This window comes from Lissotriton vulgaris, chromosome 3_1 (genome assembly GCF_964263255.1).
Source record: "Lissotriton vulgaris chromosome 3_1, aLisVul1.2, whole genome shotgun sequence".
Classification (NCBI taxonomy): Eukaryota; Metazoa; Chordata; class Amphibia; order Caudata; family Salamandridae; genus Lissotriton; species Lissotriton vulgaris.
In genome coordinates, this window is record NC_141689.1 from 1,335,224,945 (window position 1) to 1,335,252,630 (window position 27,686).

The window sequence follows — 27,686 nt, forward strand, 5'->3', positions numbered from 1 at the left end:
AAAGCGATACTGGATTTTTAGTTTCTTGTTTTAATACTAGATTGTTGTTCTAATGTGATTTCTTGTTGACTGTACTCGGATATAGTACAAATGTTTGAGAGATATTTTTGCACATTGCTTTTGACATATGTTTATGGGGTTCAAGTAATTGTGGTGAATTGCTGATCAACTTTGTAATGGTTTATTTAATTTTTTTGTGGCAGTAAAAACAATCAGTTATATGCTGTGCGTTGTAATCTATTCTTGTACTATTCATTTCATTTCATTATCTTTATTCGGATATACATATATATCCATACAAGTACAAACAGACAACAACATATACAGTATTCAGATAACAATATATATCCATAAAAATACAAAAAGGCAGCAACATTTACAGTACAAATTTGTCCAGTAGCAGGGAGGATATTAAAAAATTCTAATAAAAAAAATAAAAACTGATCCCCCAGTAATACAATGTGCATAAACGAAATCATAATGAGAAAAAACTATTTCATCAGAATATTAATATACCAAAGAAATAAAAACAAAGTGAATTGAGCAAAATCATGGGGGGCACATAGACTTGCGAGTACGCACAGCCGCTTTCAAGATGGAGCCAACCCGAAAAATTAGCTCATCATCTTCCAAAGCAATAACCGTCCCATAGGCTGCCTTGTAATCAGTCACCAATCTTTTCTTAAAAAAAGGTATCAGAAACCTTTTAGTAAGTATCAGATAAAAATTACAGAAGAATAGAAAATGCACCATAGATTGATTATGTTGGCTATTGCAAGGACAAGGAAGGTGATCAAGATTAAAATTATAACCCAATGGAAAACAAAGCATAAATTTCATGGTATCAATCCGTAAATGGAAAAGTAAACCCCTTTCCCAACGGCTAATAGGTTTTAAAAGATAGCCAGACAGGATACAGGAAATATTCTCAATACGCATGTATCTGGCAATAGAAAATTTCTTAGATTCCTTATTAAATCTAGCATTCCTGTAGGATGCGTATAAGGCCATTTCGAGGGATTTTTTATTGGTATCACTACGGTCTAAGGGGTTGAGAAATAACTACTCAAAGTTCTCGCTGGTTAGACTTTTGTGAACAGCGCCCAGCCAAGGTATTTCCATTCACCTATCACATTTTAGACAATCGAATACAATCTTCCTGGTAAGTTGGGCCACAGGATTTTTCCAAACTCGAAGCCAGAATAATGCAGAACGGGCTTGTGGGAGTGCAGGCCGGATAAACAGACGAGGAGGCTGTATATAGTGAGCCAGTAGGGGTTGTTTATTGACAGTCTTTGATATGACAGTTCTGGATAAGGACTTAGTGGGGTTAAGTGACAATTCAGTCTCTTCTCTCTCCGGGGAGACGTCGTCTTCTGGGAACTCCTCGTCAGTCTGGTCTTCTCCTGGGTTTTGGCTTCTCCCACGGAGGCTCATGAGAGTGAAAGAAATAAGGAGCCGTCAGTCCTTTATATAGCTAGAGGCCTGTATACTAGGGCTAACCCGTCACCTTACACCGTTGTGGTTCACACTGTTAGGATGGGCTGGGGTATTTGTGGGGGAAAAGGGGTTTTCTTTAAAGTGGCTATAGGAAAGGGTAATAGTGACAGGGCAGACTTGACACTGGGTTCGAATGTAATATCAACACAACGAAGACCCTGCTTAAATTGGGGTTGCTGCCGAGGTCGTGCAAATAGGGGTGTACAAATAAACGCTCGTACTCAAGTGAAAACACCCAAAACAATGAAGACCACACTAGAATGGGGGTTACTGCTGAGGTCGTGCAAACATGGGTGTATAAACAACACTCATGCCCGTATTTTCCCTGTGCCCTTTTTCCACCCCCCTCCCTAGTCACCCCTCACCCTCTCCCTCCCATTCCCGACTCGAGAGACTCTCCAGAGTTGTTGCCGCTCTCCAGCCTCCTCCTGCGGGATCCACCACTCCTCACACCATGTCTCGTCTTCTTCTCCGTCTTCTTCTTTGTTCCTTCTGGGGTCTTCGGCTTCATTCAGCTCTGCGTCTTCTTGTTCTTTCGTTTCTTCCTTTCTTCCGGCGTCTTCCTCTCTCCTCCGGCTTCTTTGCACCTGCCGGTATCTGATTGGCTCCTTTTCTCCTCCTCCGGGGATTCCCTTCCGGGGTAACTCCCTCCTCCTCCGGTGACGTCATGCGGGACCGCTCCTGTGTGGGCAGAATACAGAGGGGTTTGTTTATCCTCCGACAGCCCGTTCGCGTGGTCCTACCTCCTGAGGGTAAGCTGCTTTCTTTACATGATAAGGGCCAGGGATGGGTCCCGTTCGGTGTCCGCTCACAGGGCTTTAATATAGTCTTCAATATATGGCAAATTGAGTTCGCAATGGCAGGCATACTGTGAAGAAGAAATAGGGGCGCCCAGGATTATGCGACAAAATCGATTCTCTTTTTCCTGGATACTGCCACTGTTAGTAAATCCCCATACTTCTGCGCCATAAGTAGCAGTTGGGACACATTGAAGTTTAAAAATCTTAACAGTAGCAGATACAACCTCAGTATTCCTGGGCTTAGGCAAACCAAGTATAGTATTAGTGGAGATGGAAAATGTTCTCCTGCAATAAGCCACATGGTTGGTCCACCGTCTGTTTGATGCGAAAACCAATCCTAGATGAGGAAAAGTGCGAGTGCTTTGTAAACTGTTAGAATCTAAAACAATTGATGAATTAAAATATTTCTTCGAACCACACGCCATTAAAAAAAATATTTTTTAATTAGTGCATAAGTCCAAGGAGGCCATAAAGTCAACAAAACCGCGCACCAAAGTGCGGAGAGCTTTTGGGGTGCGGGCCATTAGCACTGTGTCATCTGCATATAACAAAGCAGGGATTTTGTTGCCATTTATGTAAGGGACAAGGTGGGTAAGAGTTACTAATGATTTGTTCAAGTCATTGATATAAAGGATTAATAGGAGAGGGGCCATCCCTGCTAATACGCACCCTGGCGTGAAGGTCTTTGTGCAAGTAGGCTAACAAATGTAAAAGTGGCTCGTCCAGACCGTAATTTAAAAGAATATTCCAGAGCCGTGACCTGTTGACAAAGTCAAAGGCCGAGGTGAGATCCTTAAAGGCTAAATAAATAGGTGTTTTTTTAGCTATGCTATATTTGCCAATAATCAAGTTGAGGTTAAGGCACTGCTCAACAGTGCCGATGTTACTTCTGAACCCCAACTGATAAGGATGTAAAATCTGATCTACCTCGGCCCATGACCTGATCTTGTTATACAAGACCCTCCCCAAAATTTTCAACGTATCATCTATCAGGGAGATCGGCCTATAACAAGTAGTATCTGAGCGGTCCCCTTTTTTAAAAATCGGAACAATAATACTGGAGGACCAGGTATTGGGTAAAATGTAATTTGTTCGATTAATAAAAACATTCAATAATAAAGGTGCCCAAAAGTCCGGCTGACTTTTAATAAGATCAATGGGCAGACCATCGGGCCCGGGGGCTTTACAGCTCAGGCTCTGGTCAATAGCCTCCTCTACTTCTGAATGGTTAATCGAAACCCTGGTCGTAATTAAGTACTCATCAGTTGCAGCTGTTGGTGCTGAATACATCTTTTTAAAATGTGCTTCCCATGCCTCACTGGAAATATTGCAGCTGATTGTAGTCAGGGGATTTCCCAGGGATTTCATATCCTTAACTGATAACCAAAAATCTTTCCCATTTTTTAGCGTGACTGCCCGAGCGAGATTATCCCGACACTCTCTTAAAATCTCCTCTTTTCTAGCACAAATAGCCAATTTATAGTGATGTCTAAGGGATTTGAGGGGGGAGCTGTCTCTAGGTTTATCAACAAGTGCCCTGCGAAGAGCTCTATTAGCTGTGGAGCAGTCAGCATTGAACCAGCCTGGGCCCGGCTGTACATCCTTTTGAGGCCTAGACAACAAAGCTTTCATGCCCATGCATAACTGCGTGAAAGCGACAACTACCTTAGTATTTTGTTCCTTATGGGTTAAACAAGTGTTAATTAATTCGGGATAAGTTCTTACATCTTACCAAGGAGGGCATTATTTTCTATACCACGCCAGACCAATCTGAGGGTGTCAGTGGAGTGGGACAGGTCCCTTGCGCCACACTCTTTATCATAGTTAGGCCTGCAAGCCAGACTAAGGATGAGATTAATGGGATTATGATCGCCAAAGACTGTGGACACTACCTCGGGGTTTAACACATCATTCTCTAATGGTGGGGTGGTATAAATAAAATCTATAGTGGATGCCGAGACCCTACCTCTGTAGGTAGGTTCTATGTGTTTGGCTCATGTGGGTCCAGCTACAAACTCCATCACATCCAAGAAATTGTGGGTATTTATGAGATTGAATAATTGAGTGCCCCTATTACATATTGGTGCCTTATTTGTGGGATGGATGGCTGAGTGAATACTGCTTGGTAACTTAACGTTAAAGTCGCCCCCTAAACAGATTCCTACAGAATTAGTTGCACACTTAGAACTCTGTAGATTAGAAATTAAATTAAATAAATTGAAAAAATTCATATTAGGAACATTCTTCAAATAATTATTATAAAAATTGATTAGGCATCGTGAGGCCCCCCGTTTGTAAATTATAGCCTGAAATGTATCACTGTCGGTAGAGAGGGCCCTGACACTACCACCTGCCAAGATGTTCATCCAAATTGAAAGACCTGCCGACTGCCGGCCACAGTTTGGAGCAGATGCTACGATGTTGAAACATTCAAAACCCTCCAAAAATAGTTACCTTGTTGCCCATGTCTCCTGGAACATTAAAATATCCTGTATTTTAACTAACTCCAGCCACTCAGGCGAGTTCATCTTGGACGCTAGGTCGGCAACATTCCAACTCAATATTTTAAGGGTAGAATCTACCTTGAGAGCAGTTGGACTGTCCAAATCACAAATTGTAAGCACGATTTGAGAGAGCGCTAGTTCTAATGATGCTGGTGAAGACAGTGGGGGCGTCAGTCAATCCTGGCTGTCCAAACCCAATAGAGGCAAAAATCTATTATGTAGAGTGAGAGGAGGGGCACAAGGTGGTACATCAGACAGTGCTGTCCCCAGGGAAGTCTTATAGAAATATCCCAGAGGAAGAGCCCATATATTGGTGGTTATATTAGAGCGATCCTCCTCAACCATTAATAATGGTTTGACAACTGATGGATTGCGGAAGTTGATAACTATGCAGTGCCCTCTGATATGCTTTATGGACTGCCCCACCCACCCAACTCTACGTACCATGATGATGGATTTGTCCCATGATTCAACTTGGTTTGGCTTTAGGGGGGGGATATCTGACAAGACCACGACGTAGGGACAAGCAGCCTGGGGCAAATTTAACACTTCTCTACTACCAGTGGAACTTGACAAAGGTATAGTGTCGGTATCGCCCTCTCGCGAAGTACTACGTACTGCGTGTGTGTTAGTCTGCCCCACAGTAGATATACAAGCAGATATACAGGCAGGGGTAATGGATCGGTGCCCGTTTTCGGCATTACCATTATTAAGTGTACTGTTTACTGCAACTGAGCCCTCTGGCGCAAAACACTTATGGATTTCTTGCAAACATCACATGAATTGACCAATGGAATAGAATTAGGCACACAAGGCAAAATATTCACGTTATTCAATGGTGCAGGTAAATCTCTCCTCTCAATCTCAATTGGCACTGTAGGGCTATCCTGAGTGGTAGAATTTGTATGGATTGTCTCAGGGCGGGAAAGAAGCAATTGTTCCCTCACTGAGGCAAAGTGGTTATTGAGGACATCTTTTACACGATCAAATATGGTGTCAACAATTGGGCCAATTATAACCTCGCTATGACTGTTCTCTAAAAAGTGCAAATTGGTTGCTGTCTGGGGACTTATAGAGCAACAGGGTTCATCAGTTGGAGTATGCACATGGGCTACAACTGTCTGAGGGTTTGGGGGAGCATGTATCCATGAGCTCAGGCCAGAGCAATATGTACTAGGGCGGGTCGGTTTCTTCCTTTTAACACTAATAGCTTTAGTGGGCTTTCTTTTAAGTTTTGCCCCGATGGTTGCCTCAGAGAGTGTCGAAGTACCCAAAGTAGTTACCGCCGATGGATATCCATCAGATGTAATGCCAGATCTAGTACCATCATGAGAAACCACACAGTTAGTGCTAATGCCATTAATTATACTGGCGTTCGGAGTAGTGCCCACCAAATTAGGAGGGAGAGAGTAAGCCCCCATACCAAGAGAGAGGCTCCTCTCATTCAACTCGATCTTGTTTGATACAATGCTGACAGCCCTTTCCAGCATGCTATTGATACTTGTTGTTGTGGGCTTTGAGGGTAACGGCCCCACTCGCTTCCCCATATTTATGTAGAGCTGATGGAGCTAATGAGAGTAGGGCAAAATATTCTCACCTCAGCGAGCTTAGAAGAAGTTTGGCGAGGGCCCCGATGACAGAGGGGTGGCCCAGCCCAGTCTCCTTCGGTCTTTGAGGGGCAAGGACGGGCCCGCCCTTGGCCCCGCGCCGCTGGAGCCCTAGCAAGGCTTTATGCGCCGGCTGGTGCGAAAGTGATGTGCGGCTCCTGCCGCGATTCTGCAGTGCCCCCTGCGGCTTGAAGTCCTGTGGCAGGCGTGGCAAGGGTGGCAGGCAAGGAAAACAATTACCGGGTGTCTTGTATTATATAACTGCTCCCCTATTGGCCTTCTGTTCCTTCCTCTCTTCTTGGTTTCTCCCCTTCCCCTGTTCCCCCTCCTCCCTGTTACCAATACAATCTCCTTCTGGAGTCCACAGAAGAATATTGAGTTAGCAGCATTGAGGATAGTGGATGACTGGAATAAAGAACCGTTTCTCCTACCTCGTTTACCTCTCTTCATTTCTTGAACTTCAACACTGGCGATGATTCATGTGCAGGGGGCAGCCAGTCATCTCCCCTTTCAGTGCTCTCTCCAAGCTGTGATTTTGTATCTTCATTGGGACAGGTGCTCCTATGACTTTTATTGGCCCTGTCATGAAGTAGTTACTTGGCGTGACTCTAAATTTGTTTGCTATTCCTGTGAAGTCACATATCGTTGGGATCCAAGTGTGGACCTGTCTTGTACAGTTCTTGTGGTGGAATTTGTTGGCCCGAGTAGCCTGTCAGGCGGTGTTCCTGTTTTCCTCATTCTTCATCTCCGCTCTGGAGTGTTGCATTTCGGTTGCACGCATAAGCGAAAGCGAAGGCGCATTATCCTGAGAAGGCTGTGGGACCTGTTCTGCACTGTCTTCTTTTGTTACCGCTGTCCTGAGGGGCCCTTTTCAGATTTTTGTCATCGTAGGTTCCTGCACTCCCACGCAGCCTACGGAGCTTACACAGCCTCACTACTGTACATTGGACGCTGCACTAGACGATCACCTGATTTTCGAGCAGCCGCAACCCCGCATCCAGGAACCTCGGCAACAGATGCTGTCAGCGTATTTACTGCGCGCAGCTGCTTCTCTGTATCCAAGGGCCTCAATGACGCTAATCACCCCGGCGCAGTCTCAGGTTTACACGGTCTGCTTCTACAGATCTAGAGCTTCGAGCTCTAGCCTCTCGGCGACTGCTGTTGTCAACATGTATGTAGTTGAGCTTATATAGCGCACAGCTACCCGCAGTGGGTTTCCCGGCGCTTGCTTAGGGAACCCGTCCTGATATTCCCCTGTGTGATAGCCCCAGCAGGGTATCCACAAGGTGAAAGTCAGGCATCCCGTCACGAGGGGCCGTTGTGGAGATTAAGCAAGCTATTGCCCAGAGTCGCAGAGTGTGAACCCATGAGTCGAGAAGGCACCGGAGCGAGAATTATCGAGTCCGCGGAATTTTTAGCCCAAGACCCGCCAAGGCGGGGAATTGAACCCTGGTCCAGGACCAATCTCAGCTTCCGGGTCTGCTGCCTCTAACCCCTGAGCCACACTTCTCCACATCTTTACTACTCACAGCCGCTTCTTCGTATACAAGGGCCTCAGCAACGCTTAAAACCTCAGTGCAGCCTCAACTTGACGCAGTCTGCTTCTGCGGATCCAGAACCTCAGCCCTCCAGCCTCTAACGCCATAGGTGGCAACACTGCTTTTGTTTCCCCTCTGTTCAGGGTCTGTAAGCTTTATTCATATTTTTCACTTTTGCATCTTCATCTGCACGGTGACACACACACTGCTCTAGTGTGTCCTATATCCAAGGTGACACACACACACCTTTAATTACTCATTGTTAGCCTTGGTGCAACACTGCCCTCAACTGTGTGTCACTTGCTCCACAGTGACACACACACCACATATTCACCAGATCAAGTATCATTCAGAATATTACTTTTGTGCCTGCTCCCCTCGCTTGCCTATTTTTGTGACTTTGTTTAACCCCATACTTATTTTTAAACTCATATTGTGCACCTCTTGTACCAAGGAATTCTTTTGGTTTATGGATTCTATTATGCAAAGTATTTCATTCATTATATAGTAGTAATTCCTTCTATATTGTGAGATTTGTATTGAAGTATTGTTTTTAAATTTTTTTTAGTACCAAGTGTATCTTCCTGTAAAACATGGCAAATATTGGGATCAGTCAACCCCTATCTTTCTTGAATAAAAGTGATGAACCAGAAGTTCATTGGAAAGACTGGATAACATTGTTTTGATCTTATTTACTTGCTATGGGGGGAGAAACATTTTCTCCATTGGATAAGCAACATATTTTGTTACATAACAATGGAGTTCATGGTCGCAAGATATATGAGACAGTACTAGAACCTGATTTCGAGGATGAGGATGAACAAGATGTATTTAGTGTCACACTATTGAAATTAGAAATACACTTTGGGGACAAGGTCAATGTAATTCTAGAACAACATACATTTTTTAGTCGTGTGCAAGGTAAACATGAGTCAGTTATCAACTATGTAGCAGCATTGAGGGAACTGACTAAACTCTGCGGCTTTGGGGAGTTTAATGATTCTCTAATAAGAGATCAGTTTGTTAGCTGCACTAATAATAGCAAGATCCGTTGCTAGCGAAGAACCCCACACTCAGAGAGGCAATTACTTTAGCACAATCTATTGAACACACGGCTAAATGCATGAAAGAAATGAAAATTAAGGATGAGATAGTAGCTTCTGTTCAAGATGGGGAAGTACACAAAGAAGTCTTTAAAGTAAAAAATAAAGATGTAACTGTTAGCAAACCTATAAAGGAAAGTAAATGTTTCAGATGTGGTAGTAGTAACCACCTGGCTAATAGTTTGCAGTGTTCTGCCCGTAGTGCTATGTGAAAAAAATGCAACAGGAGAGGACACTTTGCCCGTGTGTGTAGAGAGACGGGGAAAACAACTAAGTTAAAGTTATTAATTTTGATGGTGAACAACACCAGAAATTTGTGTTCCAAGTAAAAAATGAAGAGTGTACTTCCAATCCTAACAATGCCAAATGCACAGTTTTCCTTAATAAGACTGTAGAAATGTTCAGAGATTCTTGTTCTCCATTCACCTCACTTAAGCACTCTGGGCCCAATTCACAAAGTAAAGTTAGGAATCCTAACTTTGCTGCTCCTAAATGCCTTTTGTGAATACTCAAAGTCGTAAAGTTAGGATTTTGTCTTAGATTACTTTTGTGAATTGGGCCCACAGACTACAAAGATGTGCTTTGAGTCTTGGATGTATCTATATGTGAACCTGATATTTCACAAGAGGGGTACACTAAAGATCGTATTCCTCTGGTGGGAATGGTGAAAGTACATATAAACGTTAAAGGGAGATCCACTGTGAGGAAGTTGTACATTGTCGAGAAAGGTTCTAAGCTGTCAGCATCAGGAGTTAGGCATTATACTTGACCCTAACAACAGCGACCAGGTTACTCTTGTTGAGTGCTCCACTATTAACTCTACTTTATGTGATGAATTTCTTAAATTATTTACTGATGATCTTGGCTTGTTGAAAGATTTTCAACATAAAATAAAAGTCAAACATGGAGCTAAACATTGTACATAAACCTCGTCCGGTTCCTCTCCTTATGAGAGAGCATCTCAAGAAGGAATTAGACAAATTATGTGACCCATAGAATCTTCTGAGTGGTTGGCACCCATAGTTATAATAGCCAAAGCTGGTGGAGAGGGAATTCGTCTGTGTGTAGACCTGCGCAACCTCAATGAAAATATTTGGGTGGAAAGATTTCCTCTCACTAATATAAACAAGATGCTGAGCACGATGGGGGAGGCCAAATGTTTCTCTGTCAATGATTTATCTATGGCATATCACCAGGTGGAACTCAACCCAGAGTCCAGACCACTTATGGTTTTCACTTCTCCCTTAGGAGCTTATATGTTGGTGAGGATGCCCTTCGGACTTGCCCCTGCTGCAGCAGTCTTTCAAAAAATCATGCAGCAAGTCCTCAAGGGTATGACTAACACCCTTTTGATGAACATGACAGAATTTTTGGAATGGTATATGAGAGGCTTTATGAAGTAGAATTAACAGTAAAACCTGGGAAATGTAAGATCAGAGTAAGCTCAGCTTACTACATTGGTCACAAAATTTCCCAAGAAGGTTTTAGACCTAAATACAGTTTGATCTAAGCTGTTATTGATGCTCCATACCTAAATAACAAAGAGAAGGTCAAATATTTTTTAGGCCTTATCGAGTACATGGCTAAATGTGTTAAGAATTTTTCAGAAAAATGTGAAAGCCTCTGTTAGTTGTTGAAGAAAAACAAGGAATTCACTTGTGAAGAAAAACACAGCAGAACAGTGGACATGTTAAAGAAAGAGATTATTAATTCACTGGCGTTAGGATCTTTTGATCCTAAAAGAAAAGCTATTTTAACCACTGATGCATCCAACAAAGGTCTTGGGGCCTCTTTATCTCAGAGAGGGGAGGCTGGCGAAACTATTATGGCCTTTGCTTCCTGTTGTTTAAGTTCAGCTGAACGTAATTACCTTGTTATCGAGAGAGAGGCACTAGCATGCTTCTGAGCCGTTGACCATTTCAAATTCTATCTATGGGGTACTAGATTTACCATCCGCACCAACCATAAACACTTAACATTCATGTTCTCGTCCAAGACGGTTCAGTGAAGTTCTCCACGTGTATCAAAGTGGGTCCTAGGGTTAGAATTTTTTTGTTTCAAGGTAGAATATTTGCCTGGTGATGAAAATAAAGTGGTGGATTACCTCTCAAGGTTACCGTTAGAACAATCTACTCAGAATTAACACTTAGATGTACCCATCCTGCTATTCAACTTCCTTCTTTGAGCAATGCAGAATGGGGGGACAGTATGAAGAAGGATGTCAAGATGAATATTCTCAAGGATTTGATTGTGAATGGTTGGCCTGAAAAAATTTAGAGATATTGTAGATGAATTGAAAGGTTTTTGGGAAGTGAGGTTTGAACTTGGGTTAATTGATGACAAAGTTTATCGCAATATAAAAATTGTACCTCCTTTCGACCTCAGGAACAAATCATAGATTTGGCCCATGAAGGGCACCTAGGCTGAAGCTTCAGTAAGAACAAGATAAGAAGTTGCTTCTGGTTCCCCAGAATGGATTTCATGGTGGAGGAAAAAGTCAAAGAATGCATCAGCTGTGCAAAAAGTGATAAGAGCAAGATTTTGCAGAGAGGTGCCTTATCTCCTGTAGAATTACCTGTCGTGCCATGGAGTGAATTGGCTATTGACATAATTGGTCCCATGGAGAGTTTGGGACCCCAAAGGATGTTCATGTTTGTTTTAGTCGACTATACATCTCAGTGGATACATTTAAAATTGACGCCATCTACTACAACAAGCAACCTTATTGCATTTTTAAGGAATTTTTTTAGCAACAAAGGAATCCCAATAATTTTAGTCACAGACAATGGCGTGCACTTTGCGTCCGGGGAGATGAAAGAGTTCTTAGAGGAATGGAACAATAAACGTTAGAAAACTGCACTCCATTGTCCCAAGGCCAACCTTCTAGTAGAAAGAACAAATAGAATGATAAAGGCCATAGAGTAGATTATTCCCTTAGAGAATGTATATGGTCATAACACACTGCACCTAATCTTATCACCTGTATATCTCTGTTTGTTTCCTCGAGAGGGAGAGAACCAGGCACCAAGATGAACCCATTATGGTTGAGTGGAGGTGAGAGTGTATTAACCAATGGTTGGGACGGACAGCTCCAATTGAAGTATAAGAATTGGTATGATCAGAAACATGGTGTGAAGGAGCGTAACTTTAAGGCAGGTAACTCTGTACTAGTAAAAAAAAACCACCAAAGCACACATAAGTCAGAGTAAGTTTCAACCTCCTCAACAATTGGTTAAGGTAAGCAGGAACTTGGTTCAACTTGAAAATGGATAAACATGGAGCTGAGACTTGTTGAAGTACGAAGGGAGATGTGTTGTAATCTATTCTTGTATTATATAACTAGACCCATGTTGGCCTTCTGTTCCTTCCCCTCTTCTTGGTTCCTCTCTTTCTCTTGTTCCCCCTCCTCCCTGTTAACAATGGAATCTCCTTCTGGAGTCCACAGTAGAATGTTGAGTTAGCTGCATTGGGGATAGTGAATGACTGGAATAAAGAAATGTTTTTTCTAACTCATTTACTTTGCTTCATTTCTTGAACTTCTACAGATTTGTTGTTGACTGTACTCGGATATAGTTCAAAATGTTTGAGAGATATTTTTGCACATTGCTTTTGACCTATAATGTTTATGGGTATCAAGTTATTGTGGTGAATTGCTGATCAACTTTATAATGGTTTATTTAATTGTTTTTTGTGGCAGAAAAAACAATTAGAGTTCTATGTTGTGTTTTACAGGCTTTCAAAATTATTATGATGCATGCTCTGAAGGTTTAAAGGAAGCCAGCACCCTATTGAAATTTGGAGGTCCAGGAGACTCTTGCCGACCTTTTCCCAAATCACCCATCTGTTGGAATCTTCTTAATCACTGCTACAATGGCACAAATTATTTCACTGGAGAAACTGGTGTACGATTGGACTTCATAGCTCTACATAAAAAGGTAATGTTTTTGTGTTGAGTAGCAATTATAACAATTCGGAATTTGCAGTCTTTATCATCACAGTCACCAAAGCATTTCAAAAGACAGGTAAAGTTATATTTCAATTGATATTTTAGTAGTATATTAGATCACTCTAACCCTCAATTCATTTTTCATATCGGGGCAAAAAGTAGTGGTTACATTGTGTGGTCAGACGGTAATATTTATCAAAATGACCTAAAGATATAATGGATTACATTCTCTGCAACGTGGGAGGTTGGATTGGATTGGGAAGTCTGTTAGAAGATGTGATTGGATTGGGATGTGTTTGTACAGAAATATCTGCACATTGAGGAAAGGAATGTGTGTGTGGTTAAATTCTTTAGACTGCTAAAATTCAAGTGCAGTGTAGTATACGTTTCCTCCCTTTAGTAATGTTCTTTCTCTTGGATATGCGTCTTCCCGTGGATTACTTATGTAAACTGGATCGGAAATTTTATAGCACCCTTCACCATTGCTCAGTGACTTACCTAAGCTTTGGGGGTGGGGGGCAATAGGGATTTAATATAGAATGTCACATATTTGATTATTGTGTGGCCTACAGACGCTAAAGACATAACTCCATGGGCCAAAGTATACAATTTTAAACAAGTGAATTCTGAATCACTCAGAAAGGAGAGGTGAGTGGGTGTCAACGAATTTGAAGGTAAATACATATTAATCAAAAAGAAAATTACCAGAACTAATTAACTGTATCTTCTGATTGCTCCACATCGATTCTTAAGGTGAACCATTCCTAAAGATGCCAATACAATGAGGGGGGCTAAGTGAAGATAACAATACTATCACAAAAGAAAGCTCTTAAGGATACTTACCAAACTGTGATTCCCCTCTCAAGTGAGTATGCAAACAATATTGTTTAAAAAAGAGTGCAGACAAGACTAGGTAGCCTCTTAGCAAATTGCCCTAATCACAACACCCTTTAAAAGTCTTGCGTTTGGCTTTAAAACCAGATTGCATGGCTTAGTGGCAAGTTTGTTACAAACCTGAACCACCTTGAAAATCGATCTCAAAGTGGTTTGCTTTCTAAAAACCTTACAATGCCCTCTCTCTTGTATCGTATGTCTGACTGTGTAGCGGTGCATAACGGTGGAATCCGTGACCCTTGAACCTCTGATACAGAATACAAATAATACAAAGGGAACTGGCAACGGTGATTTAAAGAGACATCGTCTCCCTGCAATCTAGAATATTAAATCTGTTTGAAGGATCGATAATTTCGCAAACTAAAGGATTCCACTGACATAACAGGGGATTAGCTCTGATTTGCACAGCTCTGATTTGCACTTGAGGTGAATAACGTATTGGAGTCCCGACAAGACTCAAGGACAATTCAGTCTTAATATTGAAAGACATCACTAGTGAAGCACCATATCCCATTGTCTTTAAAGAATTTTAATATCGCTGTGACTCCATATCGCGTTGGAGGGGGGCACATCATTCAATACTTACCGCTAAGGTTACATGAATTTGTATAGGAGAGGCAATTATTATTCTTGTTCAGATGAAGGCGGTCTTCAAATAATTTACAACCACCGAAACTCGTCAACGCCCTTTTTCGATAGGGTTATATTCAATGAACTATTTTGGGTCCAATCAAACAACTAATCGATGGACACTCACTAAGTTGATTGATTCTTTTGAAATAACCAAATGATGATGTTTTTAATATTTCACATGATTTTTGTCTCTAATGTATTCTAAATGTATTGATTTTTATAATTTTTGTGCTTTTGTTATGATTTAACTAAGAATAACCTAAAAGATATTTTTAATAAAATGATTTTGTAATACTAGTTATAGTCTCTATCCATGTGTTTATAATTGTTCTTTGGGTCCGTTTTTGTGATTAATAGGAGATACCTGAGCGATTTGATGGTTGAGAAATGGTTGAATGAAATCTGAGATTAAATCTTTATAGTCCAAGAGAGTTCTCTTAATATTGAAGAGATTATCAGAACATTTAGAATGTACTTTAATCTCCCTTCCACTGTGAACCATGGCACTGAGACCCTCCATTTCAGACACTTCATGTAGTCCCAACTCGAATGGGGAGTGATGGTTGCTCTTCCACTGGGGACAAGTCTAACCTTCCTGAGGCAGGTGGCTTTACCAAATCCTTCTCAAAACGAATGGTGGGTCTCTTCTCCTCTCAGGAGGAAGTGAACTGTCAAGGGACATGGGTCTCTTTCCCCCTTGTCAGTAAATAGGTTCTTGATTGCCAGGTTACAAAGTTATGCCAGCCGCATACACGAGAGACTGAAACCAAGAGAGAGATATAGGATATTTAGTAGCAGTCAGCATAACTCCATACAAATGACTTTGGTTGGCTGTGTTCTGAAATACAAGGCTAAAAGGTGTGACCTTTCAGCTGCTATCCCTCCCTCCAAATGCGCTACACCTTTTTATGGCTATTTCGGATAATTCATAACTTTTTTCCCACATAGGCTTTCCATGCCTAATTTGCCTCTTTTATTTCCAACATCCTGTGGATTCTAAAGGTACCCAGGCTGTATGATTCCCCTGGAGGGGACTGAGAAATTAGCCTGTATATAGCTACGTTTGTGTGTGTGTGTGTTGGGCGGGTGTTTGAGAAAAAAGTGTTGCGGAAGAAAATTTATTTTCTTTCTTGCAAATGGTATCACCGAAAGGTTTGCATTGCTAAAATCATCTACACAGCTTTCAGGAACTGGCAAACTTGATTGAGAAAACCACATTTTTCACCACAGTTTACATTTTGGCATTTTACTGGGAGATAGCCAATTTTTCCTATTTTCTTGTGCTTTCAACCTCCATCCAGTTTTTGGGGGGAAATTGTATGAAATCCATAGTGGATCCCTAAAAGCTATACATTTCTGAAAACTAGACACATTCTTGGTTGCAACATGGGGTCATTTGTGTAGATCCTTCAAGGTGCCTAGTCACAACTATTGAATTGATTTGTTTATAGGTACGGGTGTATATACGCTTCTTGCACGATAAAAACATACGCTGCAGATGCGTGTCGTTGCGATGGTTAGTAAGATGTAATTTCTCACGCAGGTGAAGTATCTATTTAAATACCTATTTGAATACCTATTTCTAAGCCTAGACTGGGCAGGACAAGGGCAGCTCTAATAGTATTTTTGAGTCAGGATAATAAATCTGAATATCTGGATGAAAGTCCTGTACCTTTGTCAACGCCTAATAAATTCTTATTGTATGACTTAAAAAAATAAGGATATAAATGTGTCAAAAAATTATAGTGACATCCACGGTATTTCTTCATTTAGGCCATCTTTATCCCTGTTCAATTTATAGACCCATTTCTGTTCCTTTGTGAATAGTTACTTGCCAATGTCTGCAACATGATCAGGTATGTTCGGTTGCTTCAGGACTGTCCATTGAAAGTCTGTAGGACCATGGCCAACCTCCAAAAAATGCGCTGTCAACCGCGTTGCTTGCTTCCTGCACCGGATAGTACTCTTATGTTCCGATATCCGTAACGTTATTTTTCTCATTGTCATGCCAACGTAACGTAGTTGGCAAGGACATGTGATCAAATATATTAAATTCTGGCTGTTACAGTTGGTAAATCTACGCTGCTGCCAGGCTCTGTTGGTACCAATATCCACACTCAAGGACATGGACGTCTGCGGACACGCTGGACATGTCGCACATGTGTGGTGACCTTCCACTGCGGGTAGATCCCAAGGGGTGCCAACCGATTGAGAAATCTTATTTTTCGGTCACGTTTGAACTAGCTTGTCCAACAAGTTGGAACCTCTTTTAAAGGCAAAGAGGGGTCGCGGTGTTTTGTCTTTTAACTAGAGCGGTGCTCTACTCACCTGAGCTGCAGCCAGGTGGGGTGACGCATTTTCCTCCTACCTAATAGGTAAGCGATTTTCTACTTGGGTAATGGGATAATTCACCATACTCCTGTGACATATTGTACTAATGGCACTATGTGGTTAAACAATACAGTAATGTTTACATTTTTTCCTTCCCTTGTGGTTCTCTGTGTTTCCTGTTTGGGCGCAACTTTTTCCAAAGTGTATTGGAGGATACTGAGTATGACCTGAAAATATACAGGTGATATAATTTTTATTATTATAGCAGTAGCTTTAACATACTGGTCCTGAAGAAAGCAGTGGCGGATCTCTTTGCCACACATGCTGAAAAATGTTGACCCCATCTGCAAACAGATATTCTGTTAAATCTGTTGGCGTACTACATTGTTTTTAATGTTGGGAGAACTGAGAGAAACTATTAAACTTGCTAATCTTCTACTCATTTCTATCCAATTTTATAATATTTCACAATTTTTCACTGTACACCTTTGCACTGCAATTCAGTTACCCCTTTGCATTGACTTCTTTTCGGTATCATCCGCTAAAAACACATATTCATCCTGAGTTGATTGTCCGTTACAACAACATCCAGTGACGGACTGCACTCTCTCCTGGGTTACGGAGAGCCCAAATGATGACTAGGGCGGTACCGAGTGGGAACTGATGGGTATTTTTTTCCCAACTCAAGGAATTTTGTGCTTTTTGTCGCACACTTGCACTATCACTTTTTCTATGTCATCTCTAGTTGTGCCACATATTTTTATACACATTTGAACCCTTGTTTTCTTTGACCCACAGACATTTTTTGTTGTTAGGATGATCAGTCCACCCTTACCTTACAGGGGTAGTTCTCTTCTGCAGACGTAGGGCTGTGTCCTGCTCCAGAAATTATTTGCTAGGGGACTCCAGCGAGAACGCGGTCATGTGGCCCAGACCGGGTGTGGCGGGACAGCGGGCGAGTTGTTCGTCTACCGGAATACAAGAATCCCTAGGGTAGGGCGCCTCCGTCGGAGTCTTTCCGTGCACCACCTCACATCCACCGGGCCTGACCTTCGTGCTCGTGGAGTCCCTGTTCAGGCACCATTTGAATAACCAATACAACCCACTTACTGGGTCTCGGCAGCGGGGGAACCGCCCAAATCTTCCATACCTTCCATACTTAGTAAAAGGAGACACAGGAGCCTTCGTCTGCAGGAGGAACCCAGATTTATTTCGATAGCCCGGACTATGGAACAGAGTCCCAAGCTAGTCAGAGACAAAACCCAGGAGGCTGCTACATCACTCTGTAGCTTACAAGCCTTTTATACATTTTTCATCCCAGTCTTTTGGCTGTCAGACCATTGTTTAATCAGGGCAGTGTTTACAGTTGATAACCAGATCCAGGCGATGTTTGTAGTTAGTGACCTGGTCAAGGCTTGGTACACAGAACATTGTTCACTCGGCTTGATCAAAGCCGGTCTTTCAAGTCATTGTTTAATCACCCTGATCAGGGCCCAACAGTCAGACCATTGTCTAGATAACCTGATCACGGTGTCAAGGATGTTTACCAGGCTGGGAACAGGAGATGGAAAACAAGCTTGTTTACAAAGGGCGTGGGTGTCTCATGGCTTTCTGTTGAACTGCAAAGAACAGGGGGTTGGGTGCGCGACAGTTCCTGGGCAGAGATGCAGGCTGCAAGATGGTTTTTGTCATGTCAGTTTAGATTTTCCTCAGGCATCAGCAGAAATGACCAGGTTGATCATGTGGAAGTGTTTGACACGAGATGGCAGTGAAAAAACAATGCAGTCCCGGTACAGATGATGCTGATCAGAAAAACACTTTTCCTCACACAATACCACATGTCTAGGAGGGCTTGTTCCATGGTAGTCTGGGTATCGTTGTTGACTGGACTTGCCATATCGGAGCAGGAGAAACAAAAATATAATTCCTGCTATTAGTCCCAAAATGAGAGGCAGGCCGCTGAACACAGAGTGCACGAAATTTGGAAAAATGCCGAGGACTGCTTCGAATGGTGTTAACAGTCCCGAAAAGATAGTCTTAAATACATGTGCGATGCCACTGGTATCAGACATGTTTAAGATTTGACCCAACATTTCTGCGAAATGTACTGGGCAGTTTGTTGATAATACTGCATGTATCTCTGCAGAAGTCCTTGCAACTTGCAGACCATACGTTTCTCTAGACGAGGTCAGTGGCACAGTTTTTTGCAAAAGAGTGGCTTTCATTCTGCTTAAAGTATCAATTCGTATAGAAGAGATATTCAGTGAAGGCCATAATGCCGTCTCCCTGTCTGTATTACTTTTTGGATACAATACTTGCATACAACAAGTGACCCTGGACGACACACTAACCAGATAGGCTTTTCCTGGCAACCTGCCACAGCAGCTGTGATCATTGAGCATAACGTAGCTCCCATTGGAAAGCTGCCTGAAAATTGGGTCTATCGCGGCAACTGGAGTACCGTGCATGTGGCAAGAAAGGTTATTTAAAGAACCTTCGCAGGCTCCATGTAAATTAATACCTTCACATAAAAGTGTACCGCTTAGTGATTTTTTTCATTTTTTTGTACTAAGAAATACCTCCTTTCCCCACTTCAACATTTGTGTGTGTATGGTAAATTCCAGGTTGACTTAATGTATCCTTTACCCAACCTTTCATACAGGCCTGCTGGTATATGCTGCAGACAATACTGAATTTGGAAAATCGTCACTGGTAACGTGATGGTGCCATGTATTATCCATTCAACGACAGGCTTCTCAGAAACAGTTAATGGTAATCTTTCCAGTTTTTCAATGCTCAGCACCGTATAGTCTGCTCTTCTTAGTGCCAGAGATATTTGTTTATCTGTAAGGTTAAAGACAGTACACAATGACGTGGTATTGATTAGACGCCATGGCACGTAGCCTGAACGGAGATTTTGTAACGTCCAGCCTAGCAGCATTATACAGCGTAATTGAGACAGGCCATGTTGTAACATTAGCAAGTCATGCTCTATTATGTCAATGGAAGATGATTCAAGGCTGTCCAACGAATAAATTCTGAAGGACAGAGTCGTTAACCCATTGTCCACTACAGAGAGAGCTTTCTCTAAATTAATATGATCAATTTCTCGTATTTTTTCTGCAATTTCCATTTGCGTGATTTTCCATGCTTCATTGTAAGCAGAATATATACCGGCGCATATGAAGCATTTTTGACGTTGTTTACGAGGCCCAAGTAAAAAGTCTCGCAAGTGAACGCCTTCTTTAAGTAAAGTCAAGTGTTGTTTAATTTCTGGAAATGTGGATTTCTGTAGCCAATCAAGGCATAGTTTTCCTACACTGTATGTGGTGACTATCCCTGTATGTTGTCTCTTGGAGTATCTTGGATCTGGCCTATTCATTTTTAACCCTTGTGTTTTGGTCATGAATCTATCTTGACAGTTGTTTGTGTCTATGGGCCAGATTAACCATTGTTTCAAATCAGGATTGATTCTGTTGTGTTTTAAAATTTGTTTTACGTCTACCTCCTCGTCTGCAGTGTCATTACTGGTAGGTGCAGGTTTAGGTATGGACGGTTTGTTTAAATCTTTTATCATAGCTAAGCCAAGACATGATTTTTGTTGTATAGTGCCATTTAAAAACATTATTTGTTCTGGGATAATGCAGGCTCTGAATAAGGCTTTTAAACCTTGCACCTGCCAGTCTTTTGTGCCCCAAACAGTTTTTGTCTCAATGTTGTCTTCCAAAAGTTAAAACCTAATGTAGACAGCTGAATAAAAAAGTTTGCAGAATAAATTTGTTTAGTATTGGTCAACATGTTTTTCATTCCGGTCTTATTTATATGTTTGAAATAAAACGTTTCTGGATTTGTGACATTAAAACCTGAAAAGTATGGACATTTTTCATGAAATGTTTTTGAGCTGCCCTTTGGCGGCTTTGGACAATGTTCCCATTGATTATAAGTAAAAACATTTCTAGGGTTTGCAGATTTGTGCAAGTAATGGTGACCATAATGATTATAACAATATAGTTCTTCATAACTTGTTGAACCTTCTAGGTGTTCTACGTGTAATTTCTCACGCAGGTGAAGTATCTATTTAAATACCTATTTGAATACCTATTTCTAAGCCTAGACTGGGCAGGACAAGGGCAGCTCTAATATTATTTTTGAGTCAGGATAATAAATCTGAATATCTGGATGAAAGTCCTGTACCTTTGTCAACACCTAATAAATTCTTATTGTATGACTTAAAAAAATAAGGATATAAATGTGTCAAAAAATTATAGTGACATCCACGGTATTTCTTCATTTAGGCCATCTTTATCGCTGTTCAATTTATAGACCCATTTCTGTTCCTTTGTGAATAGTTACTTGCCAATGTCTGCAACGTGATCAGGTATGTTCGGTTGCTTCAGGACTGTCCATTGAAAGTCTGTAGGACCATGGCCAACCTCCAAAAAATGCGCTGTCAACCGCGTTGCTTGCTTCCTGCACCGGATAGTACTCTTATGTTCCGATATCCGTTACGTTATTTTTCTCATTGTCATGCCAACGTAACGTAGTTGGCAAGGACATGTGATCAAATATATTAAATTCTGGCTGTTACAGTTGGTAAATCTACGCTGCTGCCAGGCTCTGTTGGTACCAATATCCACACTCAAGGACTTGGACGTCTGCGGACACGCTGGACATGTCGCACATGGGTGGTGACCTTCCACTGCGGGTAGATCCCAAGGGGTGCCAACCGATCGAGAGATCTTATTTTTCGGTCACGTATGAACTAGCTTGTCCAACAAGTTGGAACCTCTTTTAAAGGCAAAGAGGGGTCGCGGTGTTTTGTCTTTTAACTAGAGCGGTGCTCTACTCACCTGAGCTGCAGCCAGGTGGGGTGACGCATTTTCCTCCTACCTAATAGGTAAGCGATTTTCTACTTGGGTAATGGGATAATTCACCATACTCCTGTGACATATTGTACTAATGGCACTATGTGGTTAAACAATTAAACAATACAGTAATGTTTACATTTTTTCCTTCCCTTGTGGTTCTCTGTGTTTCCTGTTTGGGCGCAACTTTTTCCAAAGTGTATTGGAGGATACTGAGTATGACCTGAAAATATACAGGTGATATAATTTTTATTATTATAGCAGTAGCTTTAACATACTGGTCCTGAAGAAAGCAGTGGCGGATCTCTTTCCCACACATGCTGAAAAATGTTGACCCCATCTGCAAACAGATATTCTGTTAAATCTGTTGGCATACTACATTGTTTTTAATGTTGGGAGAACTGAGAGAAACTATTAAACTTGCTAATCTTCTACTCATTTCTATCCAATTTTATAATATTTCACAATTTCTCACTGTACACCTTTGCACTGCAATTCAGTTACCCCTTTGCATTGACTTCTTTTCGGTATCATCCGCTAAAAACACATATTCATCCTGAGTTGATTGTCCGTTACAACAACATCCAGTGACGGACTGCACTCTCTCCTGGGTTACGGAGAGCCCAAATGATGACTAGGGCGGTACCAAGTGGGAACTGATGGGTATTTTTTTCCCAACTCAAGGAATTTTGTGCTTTTTGTCGCACACTTGCACTATCACTTTTTCTATGTCATCTCTAGTTGTGCCACATATTTTTATACACATTTGAACCCTTGTTTTCTTTGACCCACAGACATTTTTTGTTGTTAGGATGATCAGTCCACCCTTACCTTACAGGGGTAGTTCTCTTCTGCAGACGTAGGGCTGTGTCCTGCTCCAGAAATTATTTGCTAGGGGACTCCAGCGAGAACGCGGTCATGTGGCCCAGACCGGGTGTGGCGGGACAGTGGGCGAGTTGTTCGTCTACCGGAATACAAGAATCCCTAGGGTAGGGCGCCTCCGTCGGAGTCTTTCCGTGCACCACCTCACATCCACCGGGCCTGACCTTCGTGCTCGTGGAGTCCCTGTTCAGGCGCCATTTGAAGAACCAATATAACCCACTTACTGGGTCTCGGCAGCGGGGGGACCGCCCAAATCTTCCATACCTTCCATACTTAGTAAAAGGAGACACAGGAGCCTTCGTCTGCAGGAGGAACCCAGATTTATTTCAATAGCCCGGGCTATGGAACAGAGTCCCAAGCTAGTCAGGGACAAAACCCAGGAGGCTGCTACATCACTCTGTAGCTTACAAGCCTTTTATACATTTTTCATCCCAGTCTTTTGGCTGTCAGACCATTGTTTAATCAGGGCAGTGTTTACAGTTGATAACCAGATCCATTCGATGTTTGTAGTTAGTGACCTGGTCAAGGCTTGGTACACAGATCATTGTTCACTCGGCTTGATCAAAGCCGGTCTTTCAAGTCATTGTTTAATCACCCTGATCAGGGCCCAACAGTCAGACCATTGTCTAGATAACCTGATCACGGTGTCAAGGATGTTTACCAGGCTGGGAACAGGAGATGGAAAACAAGCTTGTTTACACAGGGCGTGGGTGTCTCATGGCTTTCTGTTGAACTGCAAAGAACAGAGGGTTGGGTTCACGACAGTTCCTGGGCAGAGATGCAGGCTGCAAGATGGTTTTTGTCATGTCAGTTTAGATTTTCCTCAGGCATCAGCAGAAATGACCGGGTTGGTCGTGTGGAAGTGTTTGACACGAGATGGCAATGAAAAAACAATGCAGTCCCGGTACAGATGATGCTGATCAGAAAAACACTTTTCCTCACACAATACCACATGTCTAGGAGGGCTTGTTCCATGGTAGTCTGGGTATCGTTGTTGACTGGACTTGCCATATCGGAGCAGGAGAAACAAAAATATAATTCCTGCTATTAGTCCCAAAATGAGAGGCAGGCCGCTGAACACAGAGTGCACGAAATTTGGAAAAATGCCGAGGACTGCTTCGAATGGTGTTAACAGTCCCGAAAAGATAGTCTTAAATACATGTGCGATGCCACTGGTATCAGACATGTTTAAGATTTGACCCAACATTTCTGCGAAATGTACTGGGCAGTTTGTTGATAATAATGCATGTATCTCTACAGAAGTCCTTGCAACTTGCAGATCATACGTTTCTCTAGACGAGGTCAGTGGCACAGTTTTTTGCAAAAGAGTGGCTTTCATTCTGCTTAAAGTATCAATTCGTATAGAAGAGATATTCAGTGAAGGCCATAATACCTTCTCCCTGTCTGTATTACTTTTTGGATACAATACTTGCATACAACAAGTGACCCTGGATGACACACTAACCAGATAGGCTTTTCCTGGCAACCTGCCACAGCAGCTGTGATCATTGAGCATAACGTAGCTCCCATTGGAAAGCTGCCTGAAAATTGGGTCTATCACGGCAACTGGAGTACCGTGCATGTGGCAAGAAAGGTTATTTAAAGAACCTTCGCAGGCTCCATGTAAATTAATACCTTCACATAAAAGTGTACCGCTTAGTGATTTTTTTCAATTTTTTGTACTAAGAAATACCTCCTTTCCCCACTTCAACATTTGTGTGTGTATGGTAAATTCAAGGTTGACTTAATGTATCCTTTACCCAACCATTCATACAGGCCTGCTGGTATATGCTGCAGACAATACTGAATTTGGAAAATCGTCACTGGTAACGTGATGGTGCCATGTATTATCCATTCAACGACAGGCTTCTCAGAAACAGTTAATGGTAATCTTTCCAGTTTTTCAATGCTCAGCACCGTATAGTCTGCTCCTCTTAGTGCCAGAGATATTTGTTTATCTGTAAGGTTAAAGACAGTAAACAATGACGTGGTATTGATTAGACGCCATGGCACGTAGCCTGAACGGAGATTTTGTAACGTCCAGCCTAGCAGCATTATAGAGCGTAATTGAGACAGGCCATGTTGTAACATTAGCAAGTCCTGCTCTATTATGTCAATGGCAGATGATTCAATGCTGTCCAACAAATAAATTCTGAAGGACAGAGTCGTTAACCCATTGTCCACTACAGAGAGAGCTTTCTCTAAATTAATATGATCAATTTCTCGTATTTTTTCTGCAATTTCCATTTGCGTGATTTTCCATGCTTCATTGTAAGCAGAATATATACCGGCGCATATGAAGCATTTTTGACGTTGTTTACGAGGCCCAAGTAAAAAGTCTCGCAAGTCAACGCCTTCTTTAAGTAAAGTCAAGTGTTGTTTAATTTCTGGAAATGTGGATTTCTGTAGCCAATCAAGGCATAGTTTTCCTACACTGTATGTGGTGACTATCCCTGTATGTTGTCTCTTGGAGTATCTTAGATCTGGCCTATTCATTTTTAACCCTTGTGTTTTGTTCATGAATCTATCTTGACATTTGTTTGTGTCTATGGGCCAGATTGACCATTGTTTCAAATCAGGATTGATTCTGTTGTGTTTTAAAAAAATTTTTACGTCTACCTCCTCATCTGCAGTGTCATTACTGGTAGGTGCAGGTTTAGGTATGGACGGTTTGTTTAAATCTTTTATCTTAGCTAAGCCAAGACATGATGTTTGTTGTATAGTGTCATTTAAAAACATTATTTGTTCTGGTATAATGCAGGCTCCGAATAAGGCTTTTAAACCTTGCACCTGCCAGTCTTTTGTGCCCCAAACAGTTTTTGTCTCAATGTTGTCTTCCAAAAGTTAAAACCTAATGTAGACAGCGGAGCAAAAAAGTTTGCAGAATAAATTTGTTTAGTATTGGTCAACATGTTTTTCATTCCGGTCTTTTTTATATGTTTGAAATAAAACGTTTCTGGATTTGTGACATTAAAACCTGAAAAGTATGGAAATTTTTCATGAAATGTTTTTGAGCTGCCCTTTGGCGGCTTTGGACAATGTTCCCATTGATTATGAGTAAAAACATTTCTATGGTTTGCAGATTTGTGCAAGTAATGGTGACCATAATGATTATAACAATATGGTTCTTCATAACTTGTTGAACCTTCTAGGTGTTCATGTTTTCGAAATTTTGCTGCCATTTCTACATCTGACATCATATTATTAACTGTTTCAAAGTCCCAATCATCAGAAAATGTGCTGGGTGAGACAAAGTCACTCAAAGAAACCTTAAACGGGTGTGGAATCTTTAACAGTTCCACCGGGCCATGAATGTCATAATCAGTTGTGTCCCATGCTATACCACCAGGTATAGGAACGGCTGTGATGTTCACTGATGACAGGTCTCTTTGATCACAATTAGATGATTTGTAAGTTTGCAGGAGCAAGTTGATGTTCTTACTTGCTGTGTCAATTGTACTGTATTTTCCATCTATCATTTTTCCCAAACTTAAAACAAGAATGAGCCAGAGCAGGAGAAAAGGTACACCTAACACAATACAAACTTCAACCCATGGTGAAACCAGATATGTTTTTTCAAGTTGAAAGAGTTCAGTTATTTTTTCTTTAAAATGTTTATTTGCAGGCATTATTTCTGGTTCACTGGGATCCTCAGAAAAGTTGATAAAATAGCCAGAGGCAGTTCTGTCAATAGTTGGTATTGCATCCAGATTCTTTGTAATCACTGGAGTTGCTTCCTCCTTTGACATGTTTGTATAGTCAGATGCTACATCATTGTAGACAGGAGTTTCTTGACAAACTGATATTTGGGTATCAAGAGGGATGAGTTCCATAGTTTTGTTGCAAAGTCCTTTTTTTCTCACTGCAGGTTTATCAAAGGTGATAAGTCTTTCAGTTTGTACTTCTTGAATAGTAGCCAGATTTGGTTGTCTGCTACTTCTTGGGAGTCCACTGGGCCTCCTACTTATTATCGGCCACATGATGTGGTTTTACCAGGTCAATTGATACTGTTCTGGTCTCCCTTTTTCCAGCAAGCGGTGGTAGTAACACTGATCTTGTTCCAAGAATTGCTAAGACAGGTACTGCTTTTCTATAAGAAGGCCCAAATTCCTTCTTTACCGCAATCTTTTCCCTGACTAGATCCCCAATCTTTGTAATCCAGACAGGTCTTGCTGGGACAGGTGGTTTCTCTTCAATGGTTGTTGGGCTTTGTGTTGTGTTACTCAGACTTCTTCTTGTTTCGTTTAAGGCCTGTAAAACAGTCAAACGGTCTTTGATATCAAAGGGTTTCTGTTCCACCACTGAAGTTTGACAATCAAGATCCTGATCAGCATTCTAGTACCAAATAATAATTCATATGGAGTGATTCCCCCCAGAGAATTTCTTGGCAGGTTGTTAAGACTACGTTGGACACTGTTTAGATGTTTGACCCACCCGTCACCCGAACCTAATACCCTAGCTGTTATAGATTGCTTTATGTTACAGTTTTTTCTTTCCACTACCGCATTTCCCTCAGGATGGAAGAGACTCGAAAACCGCAATGCAACGCCCAAGCTGGCCATGGCCTCCTTGTAAGCTCGAGAGCTAAACGCAGGACCCTGGTCAGAATGTAGCGTGCCGATTGCGTATGTGCCGGTAAAGACTCGCAAATCTTTTATAATAGTTCTGGCGTCAGCCGAGCGCTGGGGCCACATCCAAATGAATCTTGTGCAGGAATTCACTGCGACTATGATATATTTATAGTTGCCATCCTTTTGTAAGGGACCATAGTGGTCCAGGTAAGCACACGCTAATGGTTTATCTGAAATTAGAAGGGGCGTTTGTGCAAGTCTTTTTATTTTAGAAACTTTCATTTTTTGGCATATTTCACATTCTAGTACATAGTTTCTAGTTTGTTTCCTCATGCGTGGCCACCAATATCTTTGTTTTAACAATGATACTGTGGCGGAAACTCCTGCGTGTGCAGAGGCGAGCCCTTCATGTGCTGCTAAGATTAGTCCTAACCTATGTTCCATGTTTGGGATTGCCATATCCCCCACTCCAGGGATTCGAGCAAAAGGAACATTGTTTGCATCAGTTATAT

General features: G+C 41.7%; 1 protein-coding gene across 1 annotated transcript in view; it reads left to right on the forward strand.

Moving 5' to 3' along the window:
• Positions 1–27,686, forward strand: part of IDUA (alpha-L-iduronidase) — a 2,362,715-nt gene that overhangs the window by 1,271,694 nt on the left and 1,063,335 nt on the right. Inside the window, exon 6 of the mRNA XM_086961811.1 lies at positions 12,785–12,987. Within this exon, the coding sequence (XP_086817937.1) occupies positions 12,785–12,987 (203 nt within the window). The remainder of the gene's footprint in view (positions 1–12,784; positions 12,988–27,686) is intronic.